The 15,736-nt window shown below is 35.4% G+C and overlaps 1 protein-coding gene across 4 annotated transcripts in view; it reads left to right on the top strand.

Moving 5' to 3' along the window:
* The window catches only part of METTL8 (methyltransferase like 8), a 76,148-nt gene that overhangs the window by 20,191 nt on the left and 40,221 nt on the right, over positions 1 to 15,736 (top strand). For 3 of the 4 annotated variants that reach the window (XM_032479677.1, XM_032479678.1, XM_032479676.1), the window contains exons 2-4: positions 5,841 to 6,007; positions 8,771 to 8,925; positions 15,030 to 15,167. In XM_032479677.1, coding sequence (XP_032335568.1) covers positions 5,996 to 6,007; positions 8,771 to 8,925; positions 15,030 to 15,167 — 305 coding nt within the window. In that variant the 5' untranslated portion in view covers positions 5,841 to 5,995. The remainder of the gene's footprint in view (positions 1 to 5,840; positions 6,008 to 8,770; positions 8,926 to 15,029; positions 15,168 to 15,736) is intronic. The other variant, XM_032479679.1, reaches the window with a different exon arrangement.

Below are 15,736 nucleotides of genomic sequence, written 5' to 3'. Positions count from 1 at the left end.
TGGTAGTTCTTTAAAATCAAATTTACACACTGCTATAATCTCTGCCTACCTAATCCCACATTCTTGTGAAATTATGGAAATACATTCATTTGGACGCTTTTATTCACTAGTGTTATATTTCAAATTTTTTAATATATAATTGCCATTTATGACTTGAATTTTTTTGTAATATTCCATTTTGTGCCAGGACAGCCTTATTGATACATTAGTCCAAACATCACTGGATAAATCCTTCATACAGGTACAAACATCTACCATCTAGTGTACCTAGGGATAGAGACATTTGCAGTGAACCAGAGAGCAGAAGTCTCATTAAGGGTAGAACTCCATTAACCTTGGCCATGTGAGTTTTTTACTAGAACTTGTAAGGACTGGTAACACGTAAAGTTTGCACGTAACTGAATACCTTTTCTCGGCTCACCAAATCTGATTAATACTTCCAGAAGTTACTACAGTGCACACAAATGTGAAATGCCAAGTGGATGAGTTAAAACAGATTTCATTCTGGTCCAGCATGATGTTTTTGGAGACAACTTCCAGAGCAGTTAGAATAGTATACCCTTCAGATATTTAGGATTAAGGCAGCTTTGCGACGGGTTTACATGAAATCCCTGATGTAATGTGTGAGTCCCAGTAACGTCTTTGTGTGTAAGTACACTGTGACGCCTTTCAGGGTGGTCATAGAGAGCAAATGCAGCATGAGATTCCCATTTCAAAGCTGCAGAGTGGACTGACGTCATAGTGTGATCAAAGAGCTCTGCAAATACTTACTGTAATTATTGTTGTTGTTCTGTTCTTGCTAATAACCTTCTTTATACCCTGAAATTATAATCATCCAAAGAAAGATTAAAACAAGATGTATGAGTTGCCTGAGCTGTTTGCCTTGCAGATGGTCACCCTCGGAGTTCTCTGAAATTGCCAGGGTTAATTGAAGCTTCAGTTTTCACCACGGTGTAGTTGATACTTAAGTGTTTTCTTACCTGTCGGTTTTCACCATCCAGAACAGTACCACAATAGCACTTTAATTTGCTCTCATTAATGGTAGCCTCTCAGGTAATGTTAGTGCGGCTTTATGTAGATGATGTTTGTTCCTCTGAATGAAACCTTTGTACCAGCTTCCCAGCCGAGCAGAAAAGCTAAACAGTTACAAAGGTAAAAACATGAATGTCTCACTAATTTATTTTTTTAAAGGATGCTCAGAACCCAGGAAACATCGAAGGGAAGTTAACTTTTAAACGAAAGGCAGGCACTTAGTGTATGATTAATGACGGTGTCTTTCCCTGAGATTTCAGTGAACTGAGACAACTGGGAATCATTCTTAGGGAGGCAGCTCAGAGCCAGCAAAGTGCTCCAAGGATAATCATTACAGATTCACACAAACAGTACTCTTTGCTCTAGTTCTTTGGTGCTCCTCCAGTAGAATTGAGATGTGAGAAAGCAATCGTAGGCTCAAGCGTAAATGGCAAGGGAAATAAGTCCTTCTGTGCCTCTACTCCTCGGCTGTGTAAAAGTAGACCAGTGGAAAGAACTGTGTGTTCAAATGTTATGTTATTTAGGTGATGCAAGAGCACTTTGCCTGTATCTTGAGATTTGAGTATTGAAAAGAGAATAACTCTGCTCTCCTATGTCTGGGGACTGGTTCCTCCCAGTGGCTTCGCTTGCTTTTTGATTAAAGCCCAAGAGAAAAAAACAGGATTGAGAAAGATGAAGGGAGAGAAGAAATTCTGGGCCTCCTTAAATCAAGTACAACAATTAGCAACCCCAGTAAAGACTGGGGAATCAGTACCATGATCCTTCTTGCATGTGTGGTTTACAAAAGTAGAATGCAAGTTCTATGTAAACGAATAGCAAAGGTGTTAAAAACAAACAAAAAAATACAGCGTGTAGGCTCTCCAGTTAAACTACTTGGGTTCAAACTGAAGCCCCATCAGTTGTTGGTTGGGTAACTTTAAGCGTGCTACTTTACTTCATTCTGTGTGGGGTTTTACTCTGCAATATGGGTATAAAAATAGGACCTTTTGATTGAGAAATAGAGGTTAAATAAGATAATACATGTAAAGTGCTTAGAACAGGGCCTCAAGTATGGTAAATACTTAACTTTTTTAAAATTAAGATTTATGTGACAGATAAGTTGGGATTGGTGCTTTACTTCCTCAAAGATTTTTTTCAAATTACAAAATATAGTATGGAGTATTTCCTTTAACTAAAATCATTAGAAAATACTTAAAACTATTACTTTACAAAAATAAACTGTGCAATTACTTAAGAAATACTTTTTCATGTTTGTAATATGAAATAGCCTGTATACATCTTTTCTATTCTGGTAGAATATGATATAGTTTGTTGGTATGGTAAGGGCTGTGAGTCATTGTGTAAAGGACTGCATTTGAGTGGAAAACAAAGTAGTTGGCCAAAATTTGGAGGTAGGGCAGAGATCTCTTCCATACAAGGCATCCCTCTACACTAAGGCTGCTGCTTTTGCTGCGAGCATAATGGGGTGGTAGTGGTGGGCTCAGAAAACTTTTAAGTGTTAAAACCACCTTCTCCTTGACTTAATATACTACATATATGTGGAACTCAAGTCATTTCGTACATTTGTTCATTTGCTTACATTCTTAAATGGGTACACACTTACTTACATCTAACAGCTGGAAGGAAGTTTGTCAGCTCTTCATGGCAGACCTCTGTGTACTTATAGCATAATAAAAGCTGTGGATAATGAAATTCTGGCCCTCTAACCCTATATAAGCTTCAGTTCCCTTCTGGATCTGTACTTCGGTGATTGCTTTAGCCAATTGACTATTCGTGACTAAGTCTTGGCTTTGAGTTAGTTCTCAGAGGCCATGACCCTAAAGTCATGCTCATTCTTCATTGTTTCATTTTGATCTTGGTAGGACTTGAGGGGAAGAACCTCCATAGGATGGTGAGCTGAAAGTGAGAACCGATAGACAAAGTAAGCAGCAGAAATGCCTCTTGATTATATGGACTAGAATTTGATAGGGCAGAATTAGTGTGAGCTAAGTTAAGTGAAAGGTCAGGACCACAGACCTTTTCAGGTTCTTCCAAGAGTAAATAAAAACTCTCTCCAACACCTAGCAAGGAATTGTGGATGGAGGTCCTTATTGCCTTCATATTCCTCTGCTCTGGACTGGTGTAACTCAAACTAAATATAAGCCTTAGCAATTAAAACACACTGAGACATGCCTGGAAAACTCTTACCTTTTTAGATTTCTTCAAGTTTTATTCCTGACAAACACTTGATAACTCAGAGCTATAATGAGAAACACCAAGTCTGTGGGAAAACTCCACTATAACAATGTGACCAATATTCAAACCTTTATTTCATGCACATGTACTACTGTTTCAGGTTATGCTGGCCTCATAAAATAAATCAAGAAATGTTCTCTATTTTCTGAAAGAGGCTGTGTATGATTGGTGTTATTTCTTTCTCAAACATTTGACATTCACTAATGAGGCCCTTAGGGCTTCGAGTTTTCTTTGAAGGAAGGTTTTTTTGGTTTGTTTTTTATTGGGGTAAAATATATATAAAATTTACCATTTTAACCTTTTTTAGGTGTACAGTTCAGTGATATTAAGTATTGTCACATTGTTGTGCAAACATCACAACCATCTCCAGACTTCTTCATCCTCCCCCAACTGAAGCTCTATATCCATTAAATACTTAAAGCCCCATTCTCCCCTACTCTCCAGCCCCTGACAACCCTATTGTACTTGGTCTCTATGAACTTCTGATCACTCCAGGAACTTCGTATGAGAGGGATAATATAGCATTTATCTTATTTCAATTGGCTTATTTCACTTAGCATAATGCCTTGAAGGCTTATCCATGTTGTAGCATAGCCAAAGTTTCCTTCTTTTTAAAGTCTGAATAATATTCCATTTTATGCATGTATCACATTTTGTTTACCCATTCATCTTTCAGTGGTTCCACCTTTCATGTGTTGTGAATAATGCTGCTGTAAACATGGTGTGCAAATATCTCTTAGAGCCCTTGCTTTCATTGCTTTTGGTTATATATCCAGAAGTAGAATTGTTGGATTGTGTGGTCATTCCATGTTTAATATATTGAGGAATGACCTTACTATTTTCCACAGTGACTGTACCATTTTATATTCCCACCAGCAATGCACAAAGATTCCTATTTCTCTGTTTCCTCAGCAACACTTGTTATTTTCTGTGTGTTTTAAAATAATACCCATCCTAATAGATGTGATGTTTATTTTGCTTTTAATTACAAATTTGATTTATGTGATAAATTTAGGGCTATTTAGATCTTTTCTTGTGCTCTTTTGGTAAGTTATTATTGGTAAACTGTATTTTTCAAGGTATTTATCCCTTCTAATAAATGGAATAACATTGTTCATGATATCTCCTTATTAGCATTTTTAAGGTCTGGAGGGTCTGTGATAATGTCTCCTTTTTCATTCCTGTCATTAGAAATTTGTATTTTCTGAAACACAAATGTTTATCAATCTTGCCAGAGGTTTATCAGTTTTAGTAATATTTTCAAAGAACCAGTTTTTGACTTTGATCTTCCCTGTTTTGTCCATTTTCTATTTCATTGATTCCTGCTTTTTAAAAATTATTTCCTTCTTTCTACCTACTTTGCATCAAATTTACTATTTTTCTAGCTTCTTGAGATTGAAGCTAGGATCATTAACTTCAGATCTTTCTTCCTAAAACTGTATTTTTCTCTAAACATTACCTTAGCTACATCCCATAAAATTTGATATTTTAAGATTTCGTTATTATTCAATTCAACATATTTTCTAATTTATCTTAAGATTTACTAACTCCTGTATATCTTTGACCCATAGGTTATTTAGAAGTGTGGTGCTTAATTTCTAAATATTGGGGAATTTTTCTAAATATCATAATGTTAAGTTTGGATAAAAAAATCAAGAATCAACAATATGCTCCTTCTGTTTTAAATATAAACACATAAATATATTTTTTAAAGAGACATACCATACACAACACTGCATAAGCAGCTGGTAGGTTATATTAATATTAGACAAAAATAAACTTCAAGAAAATGACTATTATCAGAGATGAGGGATATTTATTAATAAGACAGTTCATCAAAATATTAACAACTAATGTTGTTATTATGATCAGAAAATATTCTCTGTATGATTTTAATACCTTGTAATTTATTAAGACTTGTTTTATAGCTTAGCATATATGGTTTACGTTGGCAAATGTTCTAGGTTCACATGAAAAGAATGTATTTTCTGCTATTGTTAGGTATAGTGCTCTTTTTATAAATGTTATTTAGGTCAAGTTGATAATATTTAAATTTTCTGTGTCCTTATTGATTTTTTGATAGTTTATTTCTGAATGTTGTTCTGTTTATTACTGACAGAAGGGTATTAAAATCTCCAAGTATTACTGTGAATTTGTTCATTTTTCCTTTTAAAAAATTTTGCCCATTTTTGCTTCATGTATTTTGAAGCTCTGTTACTAGGTACATACATATTTAGGATTGTTATGTCTTGATGAATTGGCTTATCATTATTAAATGTAATCATCTTTTTTTTTTAAGTCTAGTTTCTCTCTCCTTATACCTCCACCAGTTTTTGCTTGCAGCATTTGCACAGTGTCTCATGTTAATTGTAATCTCTTTGTATCTTTAAAACACTTCTCTTATAAACAGTATGGGCAGGCCCTGCTTTTCAGAAGTTTGCTTTACCTACTTCAGTTTCTTGAAAGACCTGCATTGGTACCTGTTTTCATTAAATGAAAGAAATCTGAAGAGGATTTTCACTTTTGTGAAAAAAGGCAAAAAACGAAAGTATCATTCAGCATTTGTTTTGCAGCGAGTCCCTATAGAGGCAGCACGTACCCTGAGCATCGAGAGTGGCACCTCCAAGCTCCTTCCCTGTGAACTACACTCAGCATCTCAGCGTCGAGCCGCCATAGGTTTGAGCATCTGTGCTTTACCCTTGGTTTATTTTGTGCATCTATTAGCAAAATGTGTCCTAAGGTAATTGCTTTTTTGCTTTATGCCATTTTGGCTTATGAAAAGTTTCATAGGAGTGCTCTACTTTTGGATAGTGGGGGGAACCTATAGATGGTTAGTCTTGCTTTTTCATACAAATTGACAATCTGTGTCTTTTAACTGGAGTCCCTTTATATTTAATGTAATTACTGATACGATTGGGTTTAAATATGTCATCTTGGTATTCGTTTTCTAATTGTCTCATCTGTTTTTAGTTTCTCTTTCTTCCTTTCCTGCCCTCTTTTGGGTGAATGGAATATTTTTAGCTCTGCTCCTTTGTGTTATTTCAAATAAAAATACTGCTTATCCATACAGTTTCATTAAGCAGATAATATCTTAGTTAAATCTGTATTCAAATTAGCATATGCCAAAAGAGAGTGAATAGAGGGTACATAAAGAGAGTGGGACTCCCTGGTGGCAGAAACCAGCTTTCTCTACCAGCCTTCTGAATGGGGCTGACCCTGCCCTTCTCTTCTTTTCCCATCACAAAATGGAACCATGACCTGGTAAATATTAAGCTAACATGGTAGTCATAAGGTAAAGCACACATTTGTTCATCATTGCAGTGACCATAACTGGATAGCTGTCTGTATACCGTCACACTCTTCTGTCACTTCCTTCTTCCATACTGCAAGAGTCTAAGGAGCCGTTTTGGGAAATATGAAGTAACTTCCCTCCAGTTAAATTTATGTCAGACAAGTATCATTTTTGTGCAGTCAGTCAAGCAGTTAATTCACGAGCAGCTTGGTGCTTCCCTTAGAAGTTTGCAATTTGGTTGAGAAAGCAAAAGCATGTATATAATTTTATTACATATTTATCTATATTATATTTATTATATAAATTTACTATGCATGTATATAATAAAAAGATAAAGAGCAATGCAAGGCTATGTGTGCCTGTTACAGATGATACATAAATGAAATAGATAAAGATGTTTGTGTGGTTAATTAGAAAAACAGCTGCCTAAGCAGGACAAATTGCCACATGTTTAGGCCCTGGGTTTAGCACGCTCTCTCTGTGGGCTAGCAGCCTGCAGGGCACACACTTCTCTGACATTTTTCTGAATTGTGTAATATCCAGTCTGGTTATGACTTTTTGTCTCCCAGCTGTCTATAGAGGTTCTTGGTCATTTATAGTGAGAGAAACTCACATCTTTTTTTACCCTCTTCCTCTTCTATATATAGATAGATATAGATAAGTATCACATGATTATTTGAAGGATTGAAATTTCATTTTGATTTGGCTTTCCTGGGTGGAAAACATTTACATCATTTTACACTTTTGAGCATGAATTGCTTCTTTTTCTAGGTGTAATCTGTTTCTACTCTTCAGCATACAGAAGATTTTATGAATAATATTCAGTGCAGAAAGAGAGCTCTAAAAATAAGTGTGCTGGTAGGGTTTTGTTAGTCTTATGCGGAACAGTTGCAGGAGAAAAGAACAAAGGCACATCAGAGGAATGGTAGTGGTAGGCAGAGCATTTGATTTCATTTTCCTCCACCAAAGAGCTTGTATTTAGTGAAGAAAGAAAAACAAATAAGAAACAGGAGACCCGCACTAGCTATTAAATGTTTCATTTCTCATTGCTGTTAGTCACAATTGAATGGAACCACTACAGTCTTTTCGGTGTGTATGACTAAGCCTTTTTTTTTTCCCCAAAAGGAAAATCTTGAATTTTATGTTTAAAAGCACAATGAGATATTTTTGACATTCTACCATTTGTTTTGGAATTCATAGTCTTAAAACCCATTGACTTTCAGTAAGCTGGTAAAAGGTGTATAATACATATCATTTTTATGCCTAGTAGCAACTTGGATAGTCTCTAATGCATATTATATATACACACCTTTTAGCGTCTGTTTCTACCTGACAGCTTATAGCGTTAGACTGAATGTTATGATGAACAACTGAATGGGGATGAAATGCCGAGCAGCATCACTGTAGATTCTTATTGGAAAAAACAAGCTCTTTAGAGCTTCTTTTTGATACTTTTCTGTAAAGATTTTAAGCCAACATACACACCAATACATAATTAAAATAACATACTCTTTAAATGTTTAAGTTATTCTTCCAGAAATGGAGTTAGATTTGGCTAATCAACTGATGATTTTCCTCTTGGGGCTAGGATTTAAGCATGCGGAAACCTATTTTGCAAATGTATTACTGACGGTTCTTAAAAATGTATGTATACAGGGTTGTTAGATTTTAAGAATTGCTGGGATCATATCTTAACACAGTATTTACTTATTTATTTGACTAGTTTTCATATTATTCAGCTCAGTCCAGGAAATGAGATTTAATAGATTTGTTTACTTAATTCTGCTCCTCTACTTGGATTTTTGGTATAGTGGTCATCAGATATTCCCTAGAAATACATTTGCCTAGAATTCCCAGAACAAAATAATAAAATCACTTTAAAAACTTTTTAATATACAAAATCCAGATTCTGGGCTTACATGCTTTGGCCATGTGCTAAAAATTACATAAGCAAATACCAAACACAGCAAAGTTGGTCAAGGCTGTGACTTATAAAGAATGCCAGCCAATGTTGCACATTCCAAATATTCTTTTCACTTCTTTTGGCCTGAAAAATACTTCAGGATAGAAGCTATCATGCCCATCTTTCATTTAAAAATTTTTAGTTTTTGTATCCTTTCTTAGTTTGTAAGCCTTTTAGATTAGTTTTTGACTATTAGATAAGCAATACACTGTTTAATCCATATTGACTAATCATTTGTAACTTTCCAGGTGCTGATTAGAATGAATGTGATTTGGAGAAATTCTATTGCCTGTCTAAGGATCAGAGAGGTGCCACACAGATACCAAAGTAGTTGTCACCCAGTGGCTCCTCTGGGATCAAGGATTTTAACTGACCCAGCCAAAGTTTTTGAACACAACATGTGGTGAGTTATCTTTTTAGGTCTGATATTACGTGTGTACATTAAGCATCATCAGTGTTATTATTGTGATTTAGTGCCAAAAAAGGATTTTTAAAACTGAATATATAAGTTGTTGAGGTCCAAAAGCCGAGGTAACTCATCCTAACTTAAGTGTTGCCAATTCTGAATTTCTTTGCAAATAGAATTGGAAGAGTGAATTTTCCCATGTGCTTTCCTCAGCTTTGGGCTTCTTGCAGGCCCTCCCTGCTCACCTCTGATCTGGATTTGAAAGCGTATCACTGAGGGGGACCTCTTTTTTAGGTAGAGCCCTTTACTTGCCCCACAGGCCCTTCCCTCTTTTACAAGTACTTGTCAATTAGCAAATGTGTACTCAGTACCTGCTGCTTACTGAGCACCAGGGAGAACACACTGGGTTGACCTTAGTCCATGCTTTTAGGAAATCCACTCTCTATTTGTGAAGATAAATGGATATTTATAAGAAAAATTGAGAATTAGCGATAGAAGATCGTAAATGGTAAGGGCCCAGTGTGTTCTTATAAGGCATATAGACTTATAAAGACTTATGCCTTATAAGAAGAACTCAACAGTGCAAAACCACTTCTGTTTTGACATAGGAAGACTCTTTTTTCTTTTTAGTTTCAGCTTTATTGAGGTATAATTGACATATGAAGGAAGATTTCTTCAAGTGGGGAAACTGAGGTATTTATTCCATCTCCAGTGCCTAGTACAGTGCCTGACACATAAGTATTTGTGGTATAATGACTTGGATAGGTAAAGGGCATTCTAGATGGGTAGAAAATCATACCCACCTAGATAGGGGTGTATGGGGCATATTCAGGAGAACAGAACAGTTTGTCTAAAATAAAGGCTCTCTAAGGGATTGGTAAATGGTAAGGCTGGAATGCTAGGCCAAGTGTGGGGGTGGAAGTGAAAGGTATTACAAAGTCACTGAAGAGAGATGGCATTCATTATACATGGTATATTAAGAATAAGCATTTGGATAACAGTACACTGGACAATCAGCAGGTAGAACAAGAAGCAGGAAAGGGCCAATGAGAGAGAGACTGCAAGGGAAGAAAAAAATAGAACTTGGTGCTTTAGTAGAATAAAGGAAAAGAAAACATTTGACTCTGAAGGTTTGATCCTAAATGACCAATAGAAATAGGAAAATCAAGAGATTAATTGATTTTTTTTTATTTTGGAATAAAGATGGTGAATTTAGTTTTAGATATTTTGAATAGGTTTTGGGAGCAGGACATTCTGATAAAAATGTCCGGAACATAGATTCTGCTTGCAGGAAGAGGGAGAGAGGTCAGGGCTGAAGATGTGAGGTTGGGTACGATATCTGCAGACTAAATTGTTATCTGACTAGCCTTGGGAGCAGGGCCTCAAGGGCTGGGAAAGAAATGCATGGACTGTTTGTGTTTTTACTGCAACAGAACATCAATTTAAAAGGAAATAGATTGACTTTTTGTTAATTAGTCCACATGATACAATATGGTGGCCACTAGCCACATGTGGTTATTGAACACTTGAAACCTGGTTAGTCTGAATCAAGATGTGCTGTAACATTTTGAAGACTTAATACAAATAAAAGGTAAAATATATCATTAATAATTTTTGACTTAAATATTGAATGATATTATTTTGGATATATTCAATTTAATAAAATATATTATTAAAATTAATTCCATTTCTTTTCACTTGTTTTTAATGTGACTACTAGAAAATTTTAAGTTACATATGTGACTGACATTATACTTTCTTGGATAGTTGCTAAATTAAATCATTTTGACTACCACCACCAGTATGGACAGTTGTAACAGGCTGTGAGATAATTGCCAGGCAGTAAATCTCCAGAGGAACTTCTGGTCCTAGGCAAATTCCTCGTTTGCCAGTTTTTTGGTTTTTTTTTTTTCTTCATTAGACTCTAGTGATTTAGTTGTCTCCGTCTCTTTTTCCATCTGCTACCACCAGCTCTTTTGCCCAAGATTCCTGCCTGCCCATGTAAGTTCTGTTTTGTCGTAGGCACTCAGGGAAGTAAGGGTCATCTGGTTCAGTGCCTGCCAACACTGTGGGCTAGCTTAGGGCTACTGCATAAGAATCCCTTGGGGAGTTATTATTTCACTAGGACTAGTGGTGTGGCCCAGGAATTTGTGATTTGAAAAAGCTCTTTTAGTTATTTTTGTTGAACAGCCAGGTTTAGGTATCCTTGATCCAGTCCATGATTTTCAGACTTTTCTTTAGCAGTAGAGTTTTTTTTCCAAGTGAAGTCTTAACAAAGAATCCCAATATTTAAAAGATAAAAACAAACATACTCCGAATTAAGTGAGCACAGAGGCTTGGGGGATCAACAGCTCCACCTCCCTTTTCCTCTCCCACACCTCCCTCACTCCAGCAGCCTGGGGACCTTTAGGGTCTGGTTGATCAAAGTTTGAAAAGCCTTGATCTTGTCTCTACAGCCATCCTCCTTCACAGCATACCCCCCAAGAGGTTATTCTTCCTTTGCCAGGATAAGTAGTGAATGCTCTCCAAAGGCAGATAGATATATACTGTAATAATAATAAAAAAATAATTTCCTCCAAGGGAAGAGGAAAGTAATTGTTTCACATCACCTCCTCATGGTTCCCCCCTCCTTTTTTCTTTGGTTTGGCAAGAAGATATGTAAGTTAAATGGAAAACCAAAAGACTTGTCTACATTCCCCTTACTTCAAGTCCAAAGTTCTGTCCAAAAGTTCTTCCTTCCTTCCTTATTTCCTCCGTGATATTTAAAAATAATGTTTCCTCAGGCTAAATCTTGATTTTTTAAAGATGTTTCTTAAAAAATACATGTCAATTTTCTCTGAGATGTTGATCAGAATTGACTACAATTCATTTTTCCCTTTGGCCTCTAGTTTAGTTAGTAAGAACTATTTGTTCTATATATGAACCTCTTTTAAAAAATTCTTTGAGAAAAAATTAAAATACCCTTTTTTTTTTTCAGTTTCCAATGTCCTTCGTAATATTTGCCCTCTAGATTCTAGATTTCTGTATTACTGGTATTCACATCTGCCTGTAAGCTATAATTTTTAATAGTTTAGTGAAATGAATTTTATATAACATAAAATTAACCATTTTAAAATAAACAATTCAGTGGCATTAATTACCTTCATGAATTTGTAAATTATGTGTGGTCTTAAATTCACAGCTGAAGTGAAAGGTATTACAAAGTCACTGAAGAGAGATGGTGTCTCTACCTAGTTCTGAAACATTTCCATCATTCTAAAATTGTTTATCTGTTAAACAGTTTATACTTATGCTGCAGTTTCCAGCGCTTGGCAACCACTGATCTGTGTTTTGTGTCTATGGATTTACCTCTTCTGGATATTTTGTAAAAATGAGATCATTCAATATGTGACCTTTTGTGTCTGGCTTCTTTCACTTAGCCTAATGTCTTGGAGGTTCAGCCACATTGTAGCATGGTAGCAATCAGTACTTCATTCCTTTTGATGACAGAATAATATTCCATTGTGTGTACATAGCACAGTTGGTTTATTCATTCATTGTCTGGACTGATGTTTAAGCTGTTTCCACATATTGGCTCTTGTGAATAGAGCCACTGTGAACAGTGTGCACATGTACTTGTTTAAGTCCTTGTTTTCAACTCTTTGAAATATATACCTAGGAATGGGATTGTGAGGTCATCTGGTAATTCCATATTTAACTTTTGGAGGAACCACCAAACTGTTTCCCACAGTGACTAAACCATCTTATATTCTACTTACAGTCTTTTCATTACATTTAGTATATTTATCAACTTGGGGGACACTGACCTCAAACTATATTCAGAATGTTTGTGAGACATGGCCTAGACATCTGTGTATTTTGAGCAACTTACGTGGCTACTCGGAAAAATCATTCCTTATTCCACACTGTTCCTGGTTTAAGTATATAGGAACTTTTCAGGGCATCCCTGAAATTTATAAGGAAGCAGTAAGCACTTGTATTATCATATGACTAAATCAGCTAGGCCAGTGACTTTCAAACTTTTTGGCATGATCCACACAAAGAAGTACAGTTTGCATCATGGACCAGTACATGTACTACACATAACACATACACGTATATGAAACAGGAACAGAAGTTTCCTATCCAGTTTTACCATGTGAGACATATACTGATAGTTTCCATTTACTCTTTTCTACTCAATTTCCATTCATTTCTCTTTTTAAGTGTAGGTTAGACTAACTAAATTGATTTCATGACTCACTAAAAGGGTCATGGCCTTTAGTTTAAAAACACTGAGCTAAGCAATTCTCTGTAGTTCCAAGGTAAGACCTGTATCTTGCAAAATAACTTTCTATTATATAACCCATTTAAGTAATAAACTGTTTCCAGAATCCCAGTAGAGTTCAGATATCAAGAATTCTTTCTTGGGAGGAGGGTATAGCTCAGTGGTAGAGCACCTGCTTAGCATGCACAAGGTCCTATGTTCAATCCCCAGTGCCTCCATATAAATAAAATAAATAAACCTACTTACCTTTCCCCAAAAAAGAAAAAAAATTTTTTTTAAAGAATTCTTTCTTATTATATATAGTCTGAATTCTCCTTATATAATCATTTGTTTTGAGAGGCAGTCCATATGTCTAACCTTGGGAAGTTACTTAATCGCTCTGTGCCTCAGTTTCCTCATCTCTAAGATGGGATAATAATAGTTATATTTACCTCACAGCATTGTTGTGAGGACTGAATTAGTATATATTATAATATAAATTGTATGTGCATGATAAATAAGCAACACATAAGAGTTAGCTATATTACTTTTATTATTATTACCATTTCCTAGGATGTACTTTAGTTACTTAAGTGTCTGTTTTATCTTCATTATTAGATTGTATAATTCTTCACAGAAGAGCTTAACTTTTATTTGTTTCATCAGTATATTCCCTATATTTTAGGTATCCAGTAAGTATGTTTGAATATCTGAGTCAATATAGAGAAATATGAGATCCAGTTCATGTCTACTAGAAGCTTACAGCTAGACTGAGAGTTAATATAGTGGGTAAACATGGACTTTAGAATCCAAAAAATCTGAATTTAAGTCCTGACTCTGCCCTTTTCCAGGTGTATGAATTTGAGCAAGTTTTTTTCATGGGGTGTTGGGAGTATTAAAGGAAATAAATATGTAAGTTTTCTTGCCTGGGGTTTACTGTACTTACTGGATTTATTGATTGTACTTTTATAAAAAATCAAATTTGGAGAAGTTTCAACTAGTATTTCTTCAGTTTTTCCTCTCTCTCTCTCTCTCTCTCTCTCTCACTCTCACTCTCTCCTCTATTTCTGGGACTTCAATTTATGTGTTTCTTAGACCAATTTGTGTTATCCTATAGATTACCAAGACTAATACATTTTTTCCAGTCTTCTCTTTCTCTCTTCTTCAGTTTGGATACTTTCTACATCTTTAAATTCACTGACCCTTTTCTTCCTGCAGCATCCGTCAACTTTTAAGCCTACACAATGAATTTTTATTTCAGATATTGATGTGGGTTAGTTCTAGAATGTCCTTTTAATAGTTTCCATTTCTTTGCTGAGGTGTCCTACCTATTCATTCATTCTATTCATCTTTTTCTTTAAATCTTTGCACTTTTTTTTAAAAAGCTGTTTTGAAGTGTGTACCTAATTTCAGCATTCGGATTTTCTTAGTCTGTATAGAGACTTAGTCTGTAAAAGAGAATACCTTTTCTCTTGTTTAGGGATTACACTTTCCTGTTTCTTCACATGCTAATAGTTTTGATTGTATGGTGGACATTATGGATATCTTATATGGAATCTGGATTATGTTGTCTTCCTTCGAAGGTGTTGGGTTTTTTCTGGCAGGTCAGTAAATTATTGCCAAATCTTCTTGGTCAGGTCAGATTTAATTTTAGGTGTTGTTAGGGTGAAAATACTTCGGTACTGTTCTGAATCTAGTATCATTATTATTCCTATAGCCTGGCATTTCTGGGCTCTTAACTGAATACCTGAGATGTTCAGAGAGGTCTCTCCACTCTGGCTTAGTACTGCCTATGCAGACTTCAGGGGCCCTCAGTTTTGTCCAGCGCCTTCTTATTCAGTATTTTGCTGCACAGCCTCACCATCTCAGCAGCTCTGAACACTGATACCTGCCTTCTCAACACACGAAACTGTCACTCAGTGAGACAGCCGGTTTCTCCTTGGGCTCCACCTCTGCACCACGGTCTAGAACATGTCCCAGGCAGAAAGCCAGGGTAAGTGTGAGCACTGGCTTTTTGTGTTTCTCTTAAGAATCACAGTCCTACACTGTCTGAGGTGTAGTCCAATGCCTAAAAACAGTTGCTTTATATACTATTTTATCTGGTTTTATTACTGTTTATGTCATGAGGGTAAGCCTATTACCAGGTACTCATGACCCAAATCACAAGTCCTATTCAGCAGTTTTAAATCATAATTATGAAGATTTTGTACCTATATAGGAGAGTGTTTGTATATGTGTGTGTATCCACAAATACAGGAAGGGAACTTGAAAAATTATGAACTGTTAATAGATGAGGATGTTTAAACAAAAGATAAGACTTTTCTCTTTAAATGTTTCTGTTATTACTGTAATTGTAACTATGTAATAAAAATGACTTTGTTTTGGAATTAAAGATTATTGAAATAGTTTTAAGCTGAAACTAATAAACTCCACTTCTTCCTTTTACCTAAGAATATTTTATTTTTAATTCACTAGGCACCCAATACGTCTATTAAATTTGTCTTTAAATTTTGTTCTATAATGACACTTTTACATGCACAGTAAATGACAAAGACAGAAAAA

Source organism: Camelus ferus, chromosome 5 (assembly GCF_009834535.1).
Source record: "Camelus ferus isolate YT-003-E chromosome 5, BCGSAC_Cfer_1.0, whole genome shotgun sequence".
Taxonomy (NCBI): Eukaryota; Metazoa; Chordata; class Mammalia; order Artiodactyla; family Camelidae; genus Camelus; species Camelus ferus.
The sequence above is the reverse complement of the archived record's forward strand: the minus strand, read 5'-3'. Positions and strand labels throughout refer to the sequence as shown.